Raw genomic sequence first — 19,155 nt, forward strand, 5'->3', positions numbered from 1 at the left:
GCCGGTAGATTTGTAATCTCTGATCAGATTCTTTAAATTTGCACTTACGTAGCCAAAACCGAAGAGACTGAACTCTAGCATACCTGCAAACAAAAGAAAATAAAGGAATATAACACCATTTAGCTTAAACGCCAACATGCTTGCCAATCATTCGATTTTCCATATTGTAATGAGCCACCCAAAACTTTGTAAAACACGCTTCGAGTGAAGTGTTACATTGACAAACTGGGTCCAAAAGTCACGTCTAAGTGATGTCTCTGCCGCTTCTGCAAAATCGTTCTCATATACAAAAAGGTAAAATTTAAACTTTTCAGGTTGTGTTAAAAAGTCCATGACATCCATCTCTAACCAAGATTTTGAAGTACCAAAACAATACTGTAATACGAATACGTTGAGACAAAAAGAGAAGAGAGTAGGCCAACACCTGGTCTTTTAAATCATTACACATACAAACTGTGCGCCGAATACTACCAACGCAACTGGTGGGAAGGAGTAGGACCTTTTTTATCACCTTTGTCACCTTTGCGCAGACTCGCTCTCTTTGGGCAACGTCTCTCTCTAGAAATATTTAACTTCACTCTGAAAAGTGTTTTTTTAGCATGCTACAAAAGCCCTCATTCGGAGCACCCCACTCCCATTCTTGTAAAAAAAAACCCAGATCCTTTCGAGATCCTTAGTTGTCAAGTAGAGATTGGCCAAAGCGACCACGCACCCCATTGTTGCTGTTAAACTGTCCCACGAACGATAGAGGTTCAAATTACCAACCAATGAGGCAATACTTCGGACTGATTACGAATAACGCTCACCGGGAATACTCCAAGGCAACTGCCGCCACAAGCTTTGGTTGTCCCCCAGCCAGTGACCGGTATACGCCCCACTACTCACGTACGTCGATCGAGAAAGAACCATACTACGCTTGTTTGGGAAAACGGTCTGTAGAGCTCTAGAAGTCGATAAGTGTTCAAAACGATCATTTCATTTGGAAATTTATCAAAGATTGTCATTCAACACAGGTTTACAATGAGTTGAGAACAATTAAGGCACTGCGCGTGCCAAAAACAATCTAATTTCCTCTTCAACACTTAAGAACTTGAAGAAACGCCGTGCCGTACCAAAGGAAACGGAACCCGTCCTTGTCTTAGAACCCATTCCCACCATATAAAAGGGCTGGAACGGTCAGCCTATCTTCGTCTTATGAAACACTCCCCAGCTCAGAAGATTTCTTGTAATGTTTGTGTCACTACTTTTCAGCAAAATTACGTCTGACGTACTGGAACGTTGCCTGTGACATGCTATGACCATACAGGCTGTGCACGTTGTAATGCTGACCCCAACTTTGTTCTGAATCCATGCAGAGTGTTTCAGTGATAAGGCCCAGACGGTTATCTGAAGTTCGTCCATGAATGTCTGAAAAAGGAAGGAATGAACTATGAATAAGTTATTTAGTGTGCCAATGTTAGCATTCATCTTAATCTTCAGACATTTTGTAAACCAACCTAAATGGGGCCCCTCATATCTCGGTAATGAAATGAATCTTCAAATTGTGATCAATTCAAATTAGCTTCCGCTAAGCGGTAATTCTTTTTATGGACGGCAAATGAAACATTTGAAATCTAAGGTTTGTCTCCGTCAAAAACCTTACATGCATCGCAACTGCTGCATGTCAAAGGTTATGACCTACTGTCGAACGCGAGCTAGACTTATGAAGCCCTAACGTGATGTGTTGTGAATTAAGATGTGCGTTGCGTTCCAACCAATTCATGTCAAAAAGAAGTACCGCACAACTCTGAGTTGCGGAACAGGGTTTGAAAACAAGCAATAGTTAAAACAGCTTAAACTTGGAGACCTAGACTTGATACTCATATATACCTGGCACATACGGCGGACTATTAAGTTTATTTTCCTCACAGCCAGTTTTAGAGCCGTTGACCATATTAGAAGGCTCATTCATGTCCTTTAAAAAAAGAAAAATAATCAAACAAGATTCAGCTAGGTTTGTGGGGGTTTCCCATAAATCTCACGATTTAGTGCATCTGGCTTATTCATTTTTAGAGCTACCACAAACGTTCATTCAAATATGTTGCAATGAAAGGTTGTGACAAGTCAGCCAGAAAAAGTTCACGCGATTTAGTGAAAGAAAAAACAGCTGTGTTTAAACCACACATGAGAAATATCACAGCGACATTCGGATGCGAAATCTTATCAACAGTTTGATATTATCCAATGATTTGAAGACGCATGCCACACTATGACCTGCGGATGTTTCTCGTTTACCCTTCAACCGAAAACGCACAAAGGAGTGCTTAACAAGACAGAGAGGATTGTTGATAAAATTTCACTGCATTGGCACACGGGATTTCTCAAACAAGTCTGTACAGGCCTACTGTCAAGCAAAGTGTGATAGAGGGGGTGAGAGCTCAACGTAAGCTATAAAGTTTTTATGAAACGGCTGAATAAATCCGTCTCATCTTATTAGTGGTTCATTGATCACGTGCCACCGCGATGCAAAATAGAACGTTGTAATCGGAAGGCATTGATCGAGAACAATAACAATCACGGTGCACTTGGCGTTTCATGATTAGCGCGCGCACTTTTTAATGGTTAAACAGGCGAGTCGCCCTCAGTGCCAAGTGACGAGGCCATTTTGGTTGTTCTCTAACGGTGCTTTCCGTTCTAATCCACTCTGCGATGTAAATAGAGTGTTTTACATAATAGGCCTATACCTGCACAATCCCAGTCATCTGATTTGTGGATCGTTGATCACGTGTCATTGAATTATTCGCTCTATACGGTACTTGACTGGTTCCTGCCCCCATTTCGTATATCTCGTTCGCAACAAGAAAGAGGAAAATAATGTAGGGACGGGAATCAGTCTGACATAACACGAAACTACCAGTGGGTAGTGGCGTAGCTAGGATTTTTGCTAGTGGGGGGGGGGCACACAGGCGGTAACAGCATCGTATGGGGGGCACCAGCTTTCGGTGGTGTGTTTTTTGGGGGCATGCTTTTAACAGCCTTGTTCAATATCCATTCATCCGTTTTTTTTATTGGGGAGGGGCACCTGGAGGACACCGGAAATTTGTTGGGGGCACGTGCCCCCCCTCCCGGCTACGCCCCTGTCAGTGGGTAGCGCTTCATCAGGGCCGTTGACTTGTTCTCCTATAACAGGAGAGGATTTATGCAGTTTATGTATAAAGCAAATAATGAATGTTTCACATTTGCACAAAGGTAATAATAATTTCTTTGCCTCGTGGAATCGAACATTTCATCTGTCACATCATTTGTCACGTCTTAACATTATTCTTGTCACTGCACGAATGTGAAACATTTATGCCCTAATATCCAAGCACGAACTAAACTTACATTATACAAATACCGGTAATGAATTGAATTGAATTGGAAGGAGTAATTTCATTCAGACTGAATGTTGATGGCATATGACCTGACGGAAATTTATATCCCGAGATTCGTTTTGCTAACTTACAATCCACAGGGCATCATAAGCAATCTTGTCGTGGAAGTCATCGCAAAGTGCAGTCCACCAAGCGGCTGTGTCAGACTTGGTGAAGTCCGGAAACACACTGGCGTTAACTCTGGGCCACATCTGGGTAAGGAATTAATGGTGATTAATACCAGATATTAAATGTATATGCATGTAAAGCATGCTCACTGTTGTAGCTTACGAACCAGATGCATGCAATAACCCCACCAACAGTTCTGTACAGTGCTATATAAACTCATAATTCATAAAATGTTACCATTCCAAGGAGTATCTCGTCGTCTTTTGTTTTGACAAAGACGTCCTGCTCAATTCCTTTGTCGTAAGGCTCATAGCCGTCTTCAACGCCAATGGCATGGTCCTGTGCATAAGCAAGCATTATTTTTAAGATTCGAGGGCGTACATTCAGGGGACATGGGATGTAATATGCCTCGCGTTTTGCCCCGGGGTTGGGCTATTTGATCATCCATTTTTTGTAGTATTAAATATAAATTGGGGATTTTGTTATTTCTGAACTTTCTATCATCAGCCAAAAATGAAACAATTAACCCTATCAAAACAGCAAGAAATTGAGAACCTCAACTTTATGGAAGGTCAAGGCGTGTAAGTACGCAGTAAAAATAAGATAAACATCTCTAGCATGAACAGTGCCCCCCAATGTGTAATGTTGTGATTTTGGCAATTTTGGCTAGCACAAGTTTACGCCATTGTGGAGGTGTTTAAAGAAAGATCAGTGGCAACGTATAACCAAGCATTTATGAACAATGTCCTAGAGTTCCCGCTCTTAATGCATGCACACCCGAGCCCCCCCCTTTCACTCTTTACTGTTTTCCTAATGTCAACCACAACTTCCAAATACCAACGTCCGAATCTTCTGGTCAGGAAACCAGACGGAGGCTATCGCCGGAAGAAAACTTTGAGAAATGACAAATGGTTCCAAGAGACCAAAGACAGACCCAAGACAAATAAATTGCTGCCTACAATCACCCCCCTTCCCCCTACATGGGTAATGTTGAGTGGATAATTTTGCTAATGTCTAAGTAAAAAGCGTAGACGATTAGAGTAGCAGGATTCATCAAGAATAGTTAAGGAGAATGAGATGAAATGAGATGAGAAGTATGAAAATGTTTTTATGCATAGTACACGCCTAAGCCTTGCTGGAGGAAACGGCAAAAATTTCCATTTCACGGTCACAAATTCCCATTTTCCCAAACTCCTACAATTCACAAAAATTCAAACTGCAAATGCAAACTTTTCTCGTTTCATTTTGCTATGCATAAAAAGGTGTCGAATGCCAGAAACAATGCGTAGATGAAACGCAACCCATTGCAGTGATACCATGCCAAAGAAAATGACTGCAAGGTTATCAAACTTTAAAGAAATTAATTTCAGTTAAACGGACTCACCAAAATGATGATATACCGCATCCCGTAGTCATGGAGATAGTCCACAAAATTGGAAAGATTTTGCATTCCGTAACTTGTTTCGTTCACAGTGAAGTCCATAAATCGGTCCATGTAATCGATGTCGCCGTAAACCACATCCTATACATTAATGATTGAGGTATATTAAATTATAATTACTTCGAATTCATGAAGCAAAGTAGCAACCATAAAGAAAATGGGGATTTAGTTTGCATAAAATATTGTTGCACAAAAAACAGTCTGAAGATTTGAATTTTTCGCACTAACTTCAGAACTGTAGACATCGCTATGAGTACTTTTCATTTGTATACAGAAGGTACATCGTTTATCCCAACATGAAAACAAATGTTGTTCCTTCAGGCATTTGAAATGCCGAACTGGTTTATTAGAAACACAGAAATGGATTGAGCTGTAGTTCCAAACAATCAAACGAAAATGAGTGGAATTACCAATGGCATCTCTGCATCAGTCATCTCCTTAACAACTTCTTTTACTCGGTCCAGGGAGTTATAGTTCCATCGACTGAGCTGGAACCCCAAGGCCCAGTAAGGTGGCATTACCGGCCGGCCGATTGCCTTCGAAAGCAGTGAATAGAAAACACTGATCAGCTCCACACAGACCCGGATCATCGACAGTAAGTCAGCCGCTACGACAATGACTTAGACAAGCAATGTTAGTTTTATTTTTGAAGATGTTTTTATCAACACTTATGGATCAATGATTTGTAAAGGCGTGCGCCCGATACAGTTTCAATGGAAGGCCTAAATGCACTTTCGCACATGATGTTTGTGAGCTTTACCATCCCGGTGGAAAACAGTTTTCCAACCAAACAGTATCCGCCTGGAGTAGAAGCACCCCCTCATCGGTTGAAAGGAGCCATGTTTGTCAGGAGAGTTCACTGGTTCACAAACTATGAAATGCAAGCAACTATGAAATACCCGCGTTACGGTCGCGTCCTTATCAGCAAAATTGCTTGTAGCAACGCGACCGTAACGCGTGCATTTCATAGTTGTTTGTGAACCAGTGAAGTGCAGCTCTGATCAAAGGAGCCCCAATTGGTTTGAAAATTGTGTGCTTTCTTGGTCCAGCTCTGGACTCAAAGGGTCTACAAGTTAATTTGCTCTTCCTTTTACAAATTTGCATTTGATACAGAATTTAGGTGCAAGAGGAGAGTACTTTGTGTTCCTGCAGCGTGTTCCCATTATCTCTGGAACTCTTCAAATATCAAGTGTTTTTTTCGTCGCTACCTATATCATACTGAGGTGCAAAAGGACAGGGGACGTTAACTCTGCCACAAACTTAGTGTACACAAGTTGATAAAAATGCAATGTACCTCTGTATACTGCGAGACCACATTCTCAGGTGTTGGTCCAAAAAATATATAAAAATCGAGGACACCGCCGACGGTGCGATATGTAAGACCCGGGGTTGGCTGAAGGATGATCTCTGAAAAATAAACAAGCAAACAAACAAAATGCCTCACAGTTTATTTGAAATATTTTAAAAATGAACTAGAAAAAAAATTGAACCAAGAATTTACTAACTAAAAACATTTCTGACAGAGGGATTGATGCTTTCTTATTGCTATGCGTATAAACAAAATTAAATCAGCAAACAAGAGAATTTCCACAACCGGAGAAACTCTTTTGTGTACAAACTGATGTAACATTGAATTATTTTCCTGAGATGATATCATAGCTTGCTCGTTGCATTACGCGCAACGCACTTACGTTGCCTGTATTTGTTTACATGTGGCTTTTCGGAATTGCTATCTCTTCCTTTGAAATGCTGCAGCCACAATGTTTTGAATCCCTATCAGCCACATACAGTAAAATAGAGGATTTTTTTTCACAATCCAAAAATTGCATCAGAGAACTCTATGGCTGGAATTCTTCAATTGTGCGTAAATTCCCTATACCAAGAGGTGAATTTGTCCACAGTTTTGATGTTAGTCGGGCGCCGCACAGATCACGAAAAACCCCTGTAGTTTTGAAAAGGTCGCTCTTCGGTCTATGCGTTTTTTGTGCTTTCCAATGTCGCACTCACAACCCAACGCCACCCCAAAGAAGAACTAGGCCAAAATTCGGCAGACCTTGGCCTCGGTGAGCACTTTTCCAAATTTTCTAATAATTTTTCTTCCTTTAAAATGCTACGCAGCATTCTTTTTGTTTTTACTGATTACGCTCGCTCTTCGGTCTAACATCTTCTCTGGGCGAGAAGATGGAAAATATGTCTTATCTTGATTCTTACCCATTGCATTGCTGTTCAGAAAGAGTATGCCGTGAGCATTGTTTCCACGTTCCTCGACGCACATATGGAAGGGATGATGACCATACAGATTCCATTCGTCCTTTGGAAGAAAAACAAGCACATTAATCTGAAATCAATGCAATTTTCTGGGAAGGTTGCTTAAAAATGAAACTATAAATCCTAAAAAGAACTGCGTATTATGCAAACTGTCGTGGCAGGTTCCATGCACCCTTCCCCGGACCATAAAAGGAACCGTGAAAAGCCATGCCCTCAAAAACAAGACTATCCGTCCTTGTCCCCAGGTGAGCCACAAATCACTCTATTTTCGCAAAGCGTTAAACAGATTGCTCCATGGCTCATCCAGAAAGGCTTTATTTTCTCTATCACTCGAGGCAGCAATATCCGCATGCTATACTCACAATAGGCAACACATCCCTTGTAAACATTGTCCAGCTCTTGTAGTTCATATCATGCAAGAAACGCCTATGAGCGTGTTCACCAAAGCCGTACACATATTGAGATGGGAGCTTAGTCGATATCTGAAGGAACTGATCCTCGAATGTAAAGCCACCCACTGACGAATCAAAACTAGAAAAGATGATTTTCAGGGAGCAAAACTAATTTGGGTGGCGGACGCATAACATGGTCTCTAGAGATCAGAGGTAAACAAAACAATAGTTCAAAGAATACACAATTATTTGTAAAGACCCACAAATGTGCTGATTAGTATGATATGAAAAGGACACTTTTGGAAATGTAACCACGTTTGCGTGATATGTTGTGCAGCCTTTGACATTCATGTTATAGCACAATTGAATATGAAAATTATTTGAAGTTTATTTGATTTACACATGCGCGATTAGGACATCGGATTTACGCACCTAAATTTGTTGCAGTCACAGTTGGAGCTGACTTGGCCGGCAATGATCGTTGTGAACTGATGCAATGCTGTCAAAAGCTTAGTAAAGTCGTTTTATAAATGTACACAATATCAGTTTGATTTCCTTACACTGTCACTCCTGTGCTCGTCCGTTTCACTTGGATACTGAACGGGTGCTGCTTGTAGCTGACCTCATACATGGGGTTAGACGGCTTCTTGGTCGGTTTGGCGATGTTGACTGCTTCGCTTGGAACTTCGTATCGGGCCTTCTCTGCGTCTGTTATCTAAAGAGAAAAAAGGAAACGGAGTATGAAAGATATTGGGACACAAAACACATACACTACAAACTAACAAAAAATACAACCATGAAGGATAAAATGCCTATCAAGATAGACTCTCTGAAAACAGGGATGGTGTGTATCATAGCGGTCAAGCAGATTTGCAAGGTTTTTCCAACCGAAAATGAAACTTTCTTTTCTGAGAAAAAAAAGGAATTATGAAGGAGAAAGACACCCACAAACACAACTTGAATTTAATGACAATGACAAATATTTTAAGTATTTTGGACACCCAGTTAACCAGATTAGTGTCTCCTGTTAAATGTCGGGTGGTTTGTTAAACAACGTTTAAGCTTTTGGTTATTCTTTGCCCGATAACTTCAGCTGAGCATAAAGACCTCCTTCTGTAACATCCTCAAATGGGGCACCAATAGAATGTTGAAATGTTAATCTCCAAAATGCATATATGTCTCTCAGTTATTTCATGTACAACGTTTGTTTCATTTTCAGTGGGTATAGATTTTATGCTGAGTATTTCTATATTTATGGGCAAAACCATGATGTCATTCAAGGAAGAAAAACCTCAGTATTTTATCGGTTTATGCACAAGATTTAAAAGGTTTTGTTGGCCTTAATTTTAGCCTTAATTTTCTTTTATTTGGGGATTGATTATTGTGTGAGCACACATCTGTTAGCAAGCGACCCTTTCTCAGTTTTCAGTGAGTAAATTCCAGGTTCACAATTTTGAACAGAAAAACCTATGCGCTAAACCATGTACTCCACTGATGACACTGAGACAGAATTCAGACTTTTGAATCAAAACGGCTGCTCATTATGTGTGCAGCGTCCATGTCCACTGACGCATGATCCACCATGGTTCCAACAGTTTACACACTCATGTTGCTACTCTGTCTATTTATGACACCAAAGAAACAGCGTCCTCGTCTGTGAAGGAAAGCATGCTAATGCTATTTTGAATATTTTTGATAATAATACTAAAAGTAATTATTAACAAAGATCTCCATGCCACAGACATCACAAAGCGCTGTAGAATGAAAATCCACAGGTTGTTAAATATACAGACAAAAAACAGTAATGAAACGACACCAAATGAAATTCAAATTAACTATTGAGTGATAATTAATGCTTAAAAGATTAATCTTTCACATGGTTTTGAAAATCTCAAAAAATCAGTTCATCGAATTGCTGTTTGTAGCCTATTCTATAGAGGGCGGGCATCTGTTGTGAAAGACCGATCTCCATTGTATTTGGTATTACCAATGGCTACTGTAAACAAACTACACCAGAGGTTGTCGAGTGCTATGTGCTATGAAGATGATTTAAACAGTTTTCATACATTAAAAAAGTTTTTTACATTGAAAAAGAGGGTAAAGTCGCAGAAATTTGAGTCCACGAAAATTCATCGCAGATCTTCAAGAAGAGACAGTGATACCACTGCAGGGGGGAGGTTCATCTAGTCTGCCGCAAAAGGCATGGCCTATAAGAAAGCCTGTCCTTACCTTAAGGCGCAGGCGATAGTCCGTCTGGAACTCCACTTCAAGTTTCAGGTTGTCGATATCAGTACCATAACGGCTAGGTATGCCCTCTAGCCGGATAAGCCTAGCCTCCCAGCCTAGGTTAGTCTCCGTAGGTGGGCTAGTCATCTGATAGCCGTAGGTCAGCGGATAGAAGCAAACAGGAGCCTTGGCATTTGTAGCTGGCTTCCAGAAACAACCACGGGCCTCGCAGAGCTCTTTAGTGGCAGTAGTGTTCAGATCAGGGAAGCAGTCGAATCTTTTAAAATTGCGACAATTCAGGTACTGAAATAAACACTAGTCTGATCTGGTTAACTAGAAAAGACAATTTTTGCCTTTTGTTGTATGTAAAATATTGCTGAACAATTCACACACAAAAATATGAATTTCTTTCAACTTTCTAGACACGAAATAATACAGTATTCCTGCTTTTTATAGATACCTCCACTTTTAACACTGTAAAGCTGATTCCTTTGATCCATTTATTTGCAATTTTCCCCTCTTGGTTCAATGTTGATCTACTTTTAACAAAGTCGGAGGATGTGAAAATATTTAAAATCGTTTAAAGGAAGAGTATTTCTAACATTGACTTTATATGTGAAAAATGCATAAAAAGCCACATACATTTATCAATGAATTATAGAATTAATATTTTCAAATACTTCAAAAAGAATAATTATGTATACCTTTGTTGCATCCAAGCTGCCATTGTCTCAGCACTTCTTTTACTGATTGTGACAAGAGCCACCTATATGTAGACCCTGATCTGCGTTGCCCTAAGTCAGTGCCTGATTTGGCTCATTTGTTTTAAAAACGATAGCTCCTGTGCTATGTACCCCTCTGCACTAATCCTGTCTAAATTAACGTTCGTATTTCCTGCCAAACGAAATCTACCACCAAGACATATATGATGCAGTCTTCTCATAAAGACCATGCATGCTCGACGCCTTTTCAACATTTTTGAAAAAGGGTAATGTTGAGAAGCAAAAAAAATATATATATTCTGATCTTGCTTCAAATCACCAACCTCTCCTCGTCCTTGACATCCTGATAGAACTGCTGGTCAGGGGTGAGTTGGGTAGGTTTTGGTTCCTCCTCTGTGCCAGTTTGGGTGAGATACACCGGTAGAAAGATGGCTAAAAAGACCACGACTACCAACACTGCCGAGACACCAGCGATCAGGACCTTGTTCGCCATAACGGTGACTGTTACTGAACCTTGTTGTGCAGACTGTCTCCTGGTGCACGTGTAGAGACAGAGACAACTGGTCCGCCTAACCAGAAGCTTTTACTAACACACACATTTGATTTGTGTCCGCCACGCAGTGGTTTCCCACAGCAATTTATTCATTTCGACAAAGCTTCCTATCTAAGTTAAACTTTATTATGAAATTGCTTGTGGACAGTCCTTAATATCGATACCCGCGATAAGGTCTGTGAAACCTTTGGAACTTTAAAATTAGCCGCTGTTTGCGAAGAGTACATTCCCCTCAAACAAATACTGATCAAAGTTTAGTATGCCCTTAGACTGTGAAACGTACAGACCAAATACCTACAGTGGTCACTTCATGTTCTTGTCGTGGCTGAGGGCATGTTGTGTTACAATTATGGGGAACAAATCCATTGGCATAAATCCGGAGGGGGGTATATGTCCCCCACTTTTTGTCCGGGAGAAGGGCTATTGAATCACCCCCACTTTTCCGTGGTGACACTTTTCTGTGGTGACAAAAGAAATTTAAACGGACTGTCAAAAATTGTTTTCAGTTTCCAACAGCTAAAACGGATACATTCAATATCACTCAGAAAGAGAAGGCAATAAAACAGCTATAAATAAGCCTATGCTGTTCCGATGTAAGATGCTTCATGAATGTGATATATAACAGATGTACAACTGCATCGAGAATATCGCCCCCATAAACATGTAGTGCCATATGGTTTCAGCCTCCCCTCTTTCGAATTTCCACGGCCCGGCAAGTCCCTCATCCACACACAAGCACCAAGCTCTATCCTCCTCCCTAATTTTCTAGCACAAATTTACGCCACTGAACAAAACTATTGTGGGGAAACAACGAAGGCCCTTACAACTTGGTCAATTTTTTCCTAAAGGTATTCAACACACTCCATAAAAGGGCCTTTTGATGTTGGTGGCCTCCTAAAATTGGACACAATGATATGGTCCCTATTTAATCTTACGTAAATAGCTTTATTGTTATTCTGATAATTGATATCAATAACATGACGCGGGGGTGGGGTGGGTGATTATGACTCGGAATATTCATGGATCGCACATAACAAATAATATCAAATAAGCCAAGAGATATCGTGAAAACAAAATGAGTTATGACCACTAGTTAAAATTTTAGGATAATATTTGCTTACATCATTTTGGACCACACTGTACACAGGGAAGCTAGGCTGATCTAACGCATATGCGGACTCTATCTTGTCACGCTTACAACAGCCCATTAAAAGTTCCCTTTCTAACAGTAAGATGACTTTTAAAAGCTATGTGCTCTTATACAGTATTTGTTAAGTTTGTTACATCACTTGGCGACCATTTTAATACCTTTTTCATAAACGTTTATGACCATGCATTCCATTTTCAGTCTGAATTAGGTTCTCATAGGTATACGGCGGCGGACCGGTGATTACACAGACATGACTACAAAAACAAGCAAAACGTTGTTCTGTTAATTTCGGGGGAGTGGAAATAGGAAGGATATATCCCCTACTTTATCCCCAGGGAAGATAGACCATTTCATCCCCTAGTTTGATGGAAAGAAAACATTCAGAATTCAGATTATTTTCGAATTTTCAAACAGTCACAATGAAATTTGACGCAGACTGAAAAATGCATCTGCATCATGAACGAAAGCCCCTATTGTAACGTATTGTCCCCTCATCCTTTGACTTCTTACAGCCGGGCAGTTTGGGATTTGGGTCGGACCCCCCCCCACTGGCCCACAGAAAGGTTATTCCACAGACAGGATGTTTCAGTCACGTATAGCTTGCAAAAAGAGGGGATGGTGGTAAAATGTAAACTTTTTGAAAGGTGGAGGCCACGCTCCTGGTTCCGCCGCATATTATAGTTGTCATCTATTGTGTTCAGCCACAAATAACACAAGGTTGCTCAAACTAAGATACACGAACTTTAAAAACATCATCAGTTAGCATTCGCACTTGGTGTGTGGTTTGTTTTTATTTATCGAATTTTAAAAATATTTGCATCTTGGTTTCGGATTCTGAATAAAGCCCATTGTCCCTCTACCCAAACACTTAAAATTCCAGCGAGGATTCGTTGCAAACGCTGAGGAAACTTTGAGGTAGCTTTTCTCCAACCATGGCGGACTATGGTTCCCATATGACCGTGTGACTCTGCGATATTCGTAGCTTCAGTTGAGTCAGTGTAAGCACCTTTGTAAGTGAAGAAAAAAGGAACGCAAAGTTATAAGTGCTTTCGAAGGACCACTTGTGTAAATCAAAGGTCGCGTTCTTCTCAGTCCGCGAAGAAAGGTTGTGAGAAAATTTTCGCATTTTGCAGTTTTAAGTTCCTATTGTTGCATACTTGGAATAATGCCGTGCAACTAGAGATACGGGTGTAAAAATTGTTAATTATATTGTTAATAATATAATTATATTAATAATATTAATATTATAATTATATTATAAAAATTGTTGCTTACATGACTATTCTTTTATATTTTTATCCCCCACACTTGTAGGGGTTGAAACGCCATAATCAAGAAACTGTAACATACTGTGTTATTACAACATTCAAGTGAGTCTTCAAAACCAATTGCCTTTTTTCGTTGTGCGCGTTGCGTTCAAGAGTTGGTGTCTAGATGTTATTTTTGTACCAAATCATTTCGTGACAAGCCTGGCAACCTCGATGGGTGCTTTCCCACGATAGTAGAAGAATTTTTCTGGAAGGGGGTCAGGCAGGAGACGTTTTTTAATGTCTCATTTTGTGGCGGACAAGCGGAAACAAAGATGAAACATCATTGTTAATTGGTGCATTATGTTATCAATATCATTTTCCCCCTTGATGGAGGGGGCCGTTCGACCCCTACCCCTACCCCTCCAACTCCCCGGATCCCCGCCCGAGCATTCATCTTTGCCTCCTTTTTTCATCTGCAATTGTTGTGTAGCAAAATGCAATATGGACTGCAAGAGAGGAAGACGACGAAGTAGAACGAAACATGATGTAATCACTTTGCCACTAGCTATTGTCCCTAGAGGGGGGGTTCCAAAGTTGGTCCTTGCCTTATTGTCCGAATGATAATTGAAGTCTTCAGCAGGAATTGTGGTTTCGTTGTAGATGGCCCTTGTAGGGTCTGTAGTCAGCCCCATTATCTGGATTGTCTCGAACGCTAGCGAGTCTGGATCGGTGTACTTGCTGATTTTGTTCACAATATTTAGCGTCCCCTTCAAAGAACACACACGAAAACTATTTAAAAATTTGGCCTTGAAGAGTCTGACGCATTCATTCACACCATGATGCATTGTTTTCACATGTGTGGTAGAGTGCATGTGAGGAAAGAAACAGATTTCAAGATTTTAACAATATCCAATCCAGTCATTAAACTGAGAGAATTTTACGCGTGAATCGAAGATATTGGGTCAGTCAGATTTTTCTATAAAGCTGGAAGTTGTGCTCGAGGGAAGGGTTTCCGTGTTTCCATTCTATTAATGTGCCTTGCTCAACCGAAAGTTAAAATATGAATTAAAACATTGCGTTACAATCCAACTCATTATAGGCAAATTAATTGAAGACAAGAAGAAAGTAAACAAATAAGACCAAGAAATCTAATTCAAAATAGTTTGAAATGTGTAGGGGGACCCAAAAGCAATTCAAAGATAACATTTTTCTTCTCCCAAAATTATTGTCAGAACTGCTATGTTCTCGGTACGACGTGGAACTATAGGATGTCACATTTTCCAATTTGGAAAACTTCCCAAAAATGTAATGATGCATTGAAGAGATAATCTTTTTTTGTAACTCAACTCATGATAACCCCCTTCAAAAGTCTGACGATTACGTTTGGAGAAAATAAATGCTACTTTTAGATTGCGTCTTGGGGGTCACCTTATGTGCAATGTTACCTTTCCGTTTTCGGTGTTCACACTAAATTCAGACAAGATGAAATTCTGTTCGGTGATGGAGTCTGTAAAGTCAATGAAAAAAGAAACCGTCCTGTATTAAGACTTGATGAGGTTACGTCAAATTAAACTTGTATGAACCTTGCGAGCTGGAAAAGGGGTTGCCACAAAAGTTACCTACTTAAAGTTCAAATCTGCAAGGAGTTCATTCTGAAACCGTTAACAGGAGGTCAACATTTGCAAGAACTAAGCCTCTGACCAGGATTCCTTCTTGCCACAAAACATCACGCACAGGTATTAAAATAAAACAGCGCTGGTCATCATTTGCAGCCCTATCGACATCTCATCGTCTCTGCTAAAATTCATCAAAAGATTTCAATCCTGCGCACTGCAAGGGAGAAAAAAGACTTCTCCTTTATTTGCGGTAAGGTTTTCAGTTGGTAATTTTGGTTGGAAATATTTCATAGTGGAGGGTGCATTGACAATCCCTGAAATAAATTTTCCGACGCAAATCTCCTGATTTATCTACTTACTTCAGTCTTCAGAGATCGTATACAGAAATGCACTTAACGTGAACTAAGATCATTCAGAATGACGATATTGTATACCATAGATTTATACGAGGAGACGCCGCTTTAGACGTTGCACCACACTCGGGCACGCATGCGTGCATGCATGTTTGACAAGTCGCGACACCCTTTTGGTCTAGGAAGACAAAATGTGATTGGTTAATTCGCACTACCAAAGCATATTCCGGCAATGACCATTATTTTGTCAAACCGGGGACGAAGTCGAATACCGGTACTGCATTGGACAGCCCTGGGTTAAAAAATTAAGGCACGTTTATGCAAATACGTTTTCAGTCCAGTCATCGTCGGTATGTGATGCTACGAAGTTGTGGAGATTGTCCAATGTACATGCATTGGGGAAACGCAGCGATCAGATATGCATATGGACCAAAGAAAGCTTATGGACAGGCGCCCTTGATTGGGGCTCCATAGACTGGTTCCCTGTGTTACAACCTCCCTTGCGGTTTTGGGACAGCTAACCAAAGTTTAAAAACAATGTGCGGAAATACGAAGGACGCCATCCTTTTTAAAGTGTTTGTGAAAAGCGTTCGAGCAAAACTATCAAGGATAGTGGCGACCAATATGAAAACATTTCGAGAAAAAATTGTGAAAAATTTTTACTTTTTTAGGATATTGAAATAAAAGGACTTTTACATGCCACTATTCGAGAACATTAACGATAATACTAAAAAAGGAACACATCTGAGGGCCTGAAAACATTTGGGACATGTTCAAAAACAGGCAGATTCATTGACGGATCAATCTGACCTGAAGATTTTGTTTCTGTAAACCAGATTAAGAGCGCAACATTGGAATCTCTTGAAACTTCTAAAGTGATCGACGGAAGCATGTGGTCAACTACCAAGGATCTTGATGAGCGATATATCAATCACCAGTCACACCCGTTACCGGCATTCGCTTATAGGGATACATATCCAAAGAACAACACCGAGGAAATAGGTGCAGCATTGAAGGAAACTTTCTGAAGTTTCACCATCTAGACACTATTTTGTAGAACATGAATTACAGCTCTCTGTTAACTTGCATTGTGATATTTGTGGATTTGATGGACTAAAAACACCGTTGCTCAAGTATCGTTATGCGCTATCCCAGCCCTGGCTCTTGTATATCTTATGTTCTCTAAGTGGTATCATCCGAGTAAGCCACGTTCTTGTTGCTTTAATTACCTCTGGATTCACCATCATCCCAGAACAGATTCCCACGGGCCTTCAGGTCATCATCCAGGGCTATTATCAGACCCATTGGCTTCTTTCGACTACAAGGAAGAAAAAAAGCTTGAAAGCCTTAAAAATTAAATAAACATGGACACAACCGTCACTTTGTCGTTTTGTTCAACTAAGGGGGCAATTTGCAAATTGTTACTGCCTTGTAAGGAATATGTAACAGGCCGCAACGATGCTTGCTTTATCGGTTCAGCTTGACTGACTAACGATAATTGCATTGTGATAAATCGATTTGTGGGTCGTTCTGTTTGTTGGTTGATTGGCCAATATCTAAATTTGTATTTGTATATCTAAATTTGTATCTGTATTTTGTCTGAGCATGTCTTAATAAAGCAGTCTATCTGCCTGTAGCCCATTCACTGGTCGATGTTCAGTACTTCAAACCTGTATACGGTGTTATTAGCTGGTTCCTGGACAGGTAGAACATAGCCACCTCTGATGTGTAGGTTGATGGTGTACAGATCCGCCGGTAAGGTGGTGGTCTTACCGCGTAGATTCGTATCAACTTCCTTGCCCTGGGAATATGTTCCAAAAGTATGGCAAAATTAAACGTAGGGGGCCTAAGTATCGAAATGATCTTATTCTGCTGTAAACTATTGTACAGAACTTCATTTCAATTTCGGTACAGGAAACTGAAATACATCGGCGATACTAAAAAAACACGAGAAATTCCCACTATACATGCTTGAAACACTGTGTCTCACTCATCCAAGGACATTCAAAAAAACAAAACCAAAATACTCACGTCGTTATAGTTGTACCATCTAGCGTTTGGTATGTACGCCTCCACTGTTGTCATACCCTGCGGTTATACACAGAAACACACCATTATAGTAAGAACTCACTGATTCATCGACACTTCCAACCTGAATCGAGGCGGACTGGGGCCAACTTTGGGGGGATCAGCCCAAGGGTGTAGATAGAATTTGACTAGTTAGGCAAGGCACACAATTGAGAGTACGTGTTATAGTAGCTCCTACCTCATCTAAGACAGGTGAGATGAGAAACGATGGCCCCCATAGAAACTGTCGGTCAATATTCATACCAAGAGTCTCTGGAAACCTGCCAAGCAATGTAAGATATAGGATACAGTTAACGGGCAAACTAGATGAGCAAACACAAGAGATCCTTGACGGTCTTAAAGCAGCCGAAAAACTAAAAACAAACCCCGTCAGACATCTCCATTAAACGTCCTGATGGTTCTGGAAATACTAGAGGAACTATGGATGACTTATCAGTTTGACGTTTTGTTCATATTAAGTTTAATGGCAACAAAGTTATCTGGCAATTTTGCATGTGAAAAAGAGACGTCATTACTTTGGCCACGCGAATTGGCGACACTTTTTGACATAAGAAGCTCTTTTGGAGCACTGCTACGTTTAATTTCTCAAAAAAAAACTAACTCGTGTAGCACAGGTCTTGCAACTGTTGTTCCCTTTGTATGAGCTTCATAAAATAGAGTGTAGAGGAAAGGTAGTAGTTTGTAGCGAATTCCCAGTACCAGTTTGACGTTGTTGGTAAACTCGCTGTCAAATGACGTAGGATGCTGCGGCTGAAAAGAAAATAAATCATGCTCATCATGTTAAAGCCTATTAAACTTTTAAAAAATCTTTGAGCAGTATCAGGACGTTCGCTTGTTTACACAGATACAAAATCAGCTTGACCAACATGGTCTATATACAAAGCCAGTTGGCTTACAAGCCGTTACCACACCCCGGTAGCATTACAGTTATAGGTACAACCTTGACTCAACAAAGCCAAGCAAAGTGATTTTAGTCGGGTGCGGTCAAATACATGCACCAATACAAGGTGGCCTATACGTCTTTAAGCTGTACCTTTTTTCAGCACACAAATCCTTAGGAAGATATCAATTTCGTCATAATGTTGGCAAATTTCGGTCAAGTGGCCTTTCTCACTGGGATTGAATTATTTTTGTTTCCTTACAAGACATATGGGTATGCAAGTTTGCTTCCCACACCAAGAATTTTCAGGTACTTACTCTGAAAGATGCAGCATTGTGGTTTCGAGAGAAAGGGTAGAAAGCGCCTACTTGGCTCCATCGAAGGCATAGCTCACGGGTGGTGTTGTACGCGAATCCGCATATGTCAGCACCAATCTATGAAGAAAAAACATCACTATTGTGGAATTTATTTGATCCAAAGTTCGGTCAACATTAAATAACTACATTGGAAATAATTAGGTCATAAGCATCGTGGCCTTTGTAAACAAGTTCTGAGAGAAGAGATTTCATTTTTGAACATTTCATGTCTTTATGTCAGAATACGTCCTCGATAAGTTAGTAATAACAAAACTTTAAATCTGGTAATCTAAATTTCTTGCAGTTGTCAATGGAAACAAACAAATATGTCCAGATGAC

General features: G+C 40.3%; 2 protein-coding genes across 2 annotated transcripts in view; both read right to left on the reverse strand.

The window, feature by feature from the left end:
• The window catches only part of LOC147796766 (sucrase-isomaltase, intestinal-like), a 29,701-nt gene extending 18,632 nt beyond the window's left edge, over window positions 1-11,069 (reverse strand). The window contains exons 1-14 of the mRNA XM_087145791.1: window positions 10,894-11,069; window positions 9,852-10,125; window positions 8,183-8,337; window positions 7,593-7,761; window positions 7,174-7,273; window positions 6,257-6,369; window positions 5,373-5,498; window positions 4,906-5,043; window positions 3,759-3,860; window positions 3,485-3,604; window positions 1,870-1,954; window positions 1,272-1,407; window positions 807-943; window positions 49-83 (exon numbers count right to left, since the gene is read on the reverse strand). Of these exons, the coding sequence (XP_087001917.1) occupies window positions 49-83; window positions 807-943; window positions 1,272-1,407; window positions 1,870-1,954; window positions 3,485-3,604; window positions 3,759-3,860; window positions 4,906-5,043; window positions 5,373-5,498; window positions 6,257-6,369; window positions 7,174-7,273; window positions 7,593-7,761; window positions 8,183-8,337; window positions 9,852-10,125; window positions 10,894-11,063 (1,860 nt within the window). The 5' untranslated portion in view covers window positions 11,064-11,069. The remainder of the gene's footprint in view (window positions 1-48; window positions 84-806; window positions 944-1,271; window positions 1,408-1,869; window positions 1,955-3,484; window positions 3,605-3,758; window positions 3,861-4,905; window positions 5,044-5,372; window positions 5,499-6,256; window positions 6,370-7,173; window positions 7,274-7,592; window positions 7,762-8,182; window positions 8,338-9,851; window positions 10,126-10,893) is intronic.
• Window positions 11,070-12,047: 978 nt separating this feature from the next.
• Window positions 12,048-19,155, reverse strand: part of LOC110984420 (sucrase-isomaltase, intestinal-like) — a 35,239-nt gene continuing 28,131 nt past the window's right edge. The window contains exons 37-45 of the mRNA XM_087145788.1: window positions 18,778-18,894; window positions 18,182-18,330; window positions 17,759-17,840; window positions 17,524-17,580; window positions 17,163-17,293; window positions 16,722-16,810; window positions 14,969-15,030; window positions 14,129-14,290; window positions 12,048-13,279 (exon numbers count right to left, since the gene is read on the reverse strand). Coding sequence (XP_087001914.1) covers window positions 13,214-13,279; window positions 14,129-14,290; window positions 14,969-15,030; window positions 16,722-16,810; window positions 17,163-17,293; window positions 17,524-17,580; window positions 17,759-17,840; window positions 18,182-18,330; window positions 18,778-18,894 — 915 coding nt within the window. The 3' untranslated portion in view covers window positions 12,048-13,213. The remainder of the gene's footprint in view (window positions 13,280-14,128; window positions 14,291-14,968; window positions 15,031-16,721; window positions 16,811-17,162; window positions 17,294-17,523; window positions 17,581-17,758; window positions 17,841-18,181; window positions 18,331-18,777; window positions 18,895-19,155) is intronic.

This window comes from Acanthaster planci, linkage group LG14 (assembly GCF_054643075.1).
Source record: "Acanthaster planci isolate LZ-2023a linkage group LG14, COTS_SCS, whole genome shotgun sequence".
Taxonomy (NCBI): Eukaryota; Metazoa; Echinodermata; class Asteroidea; order Valvatida; family Acanthasteridae; genus Acanthaster; species Acanthaster planci.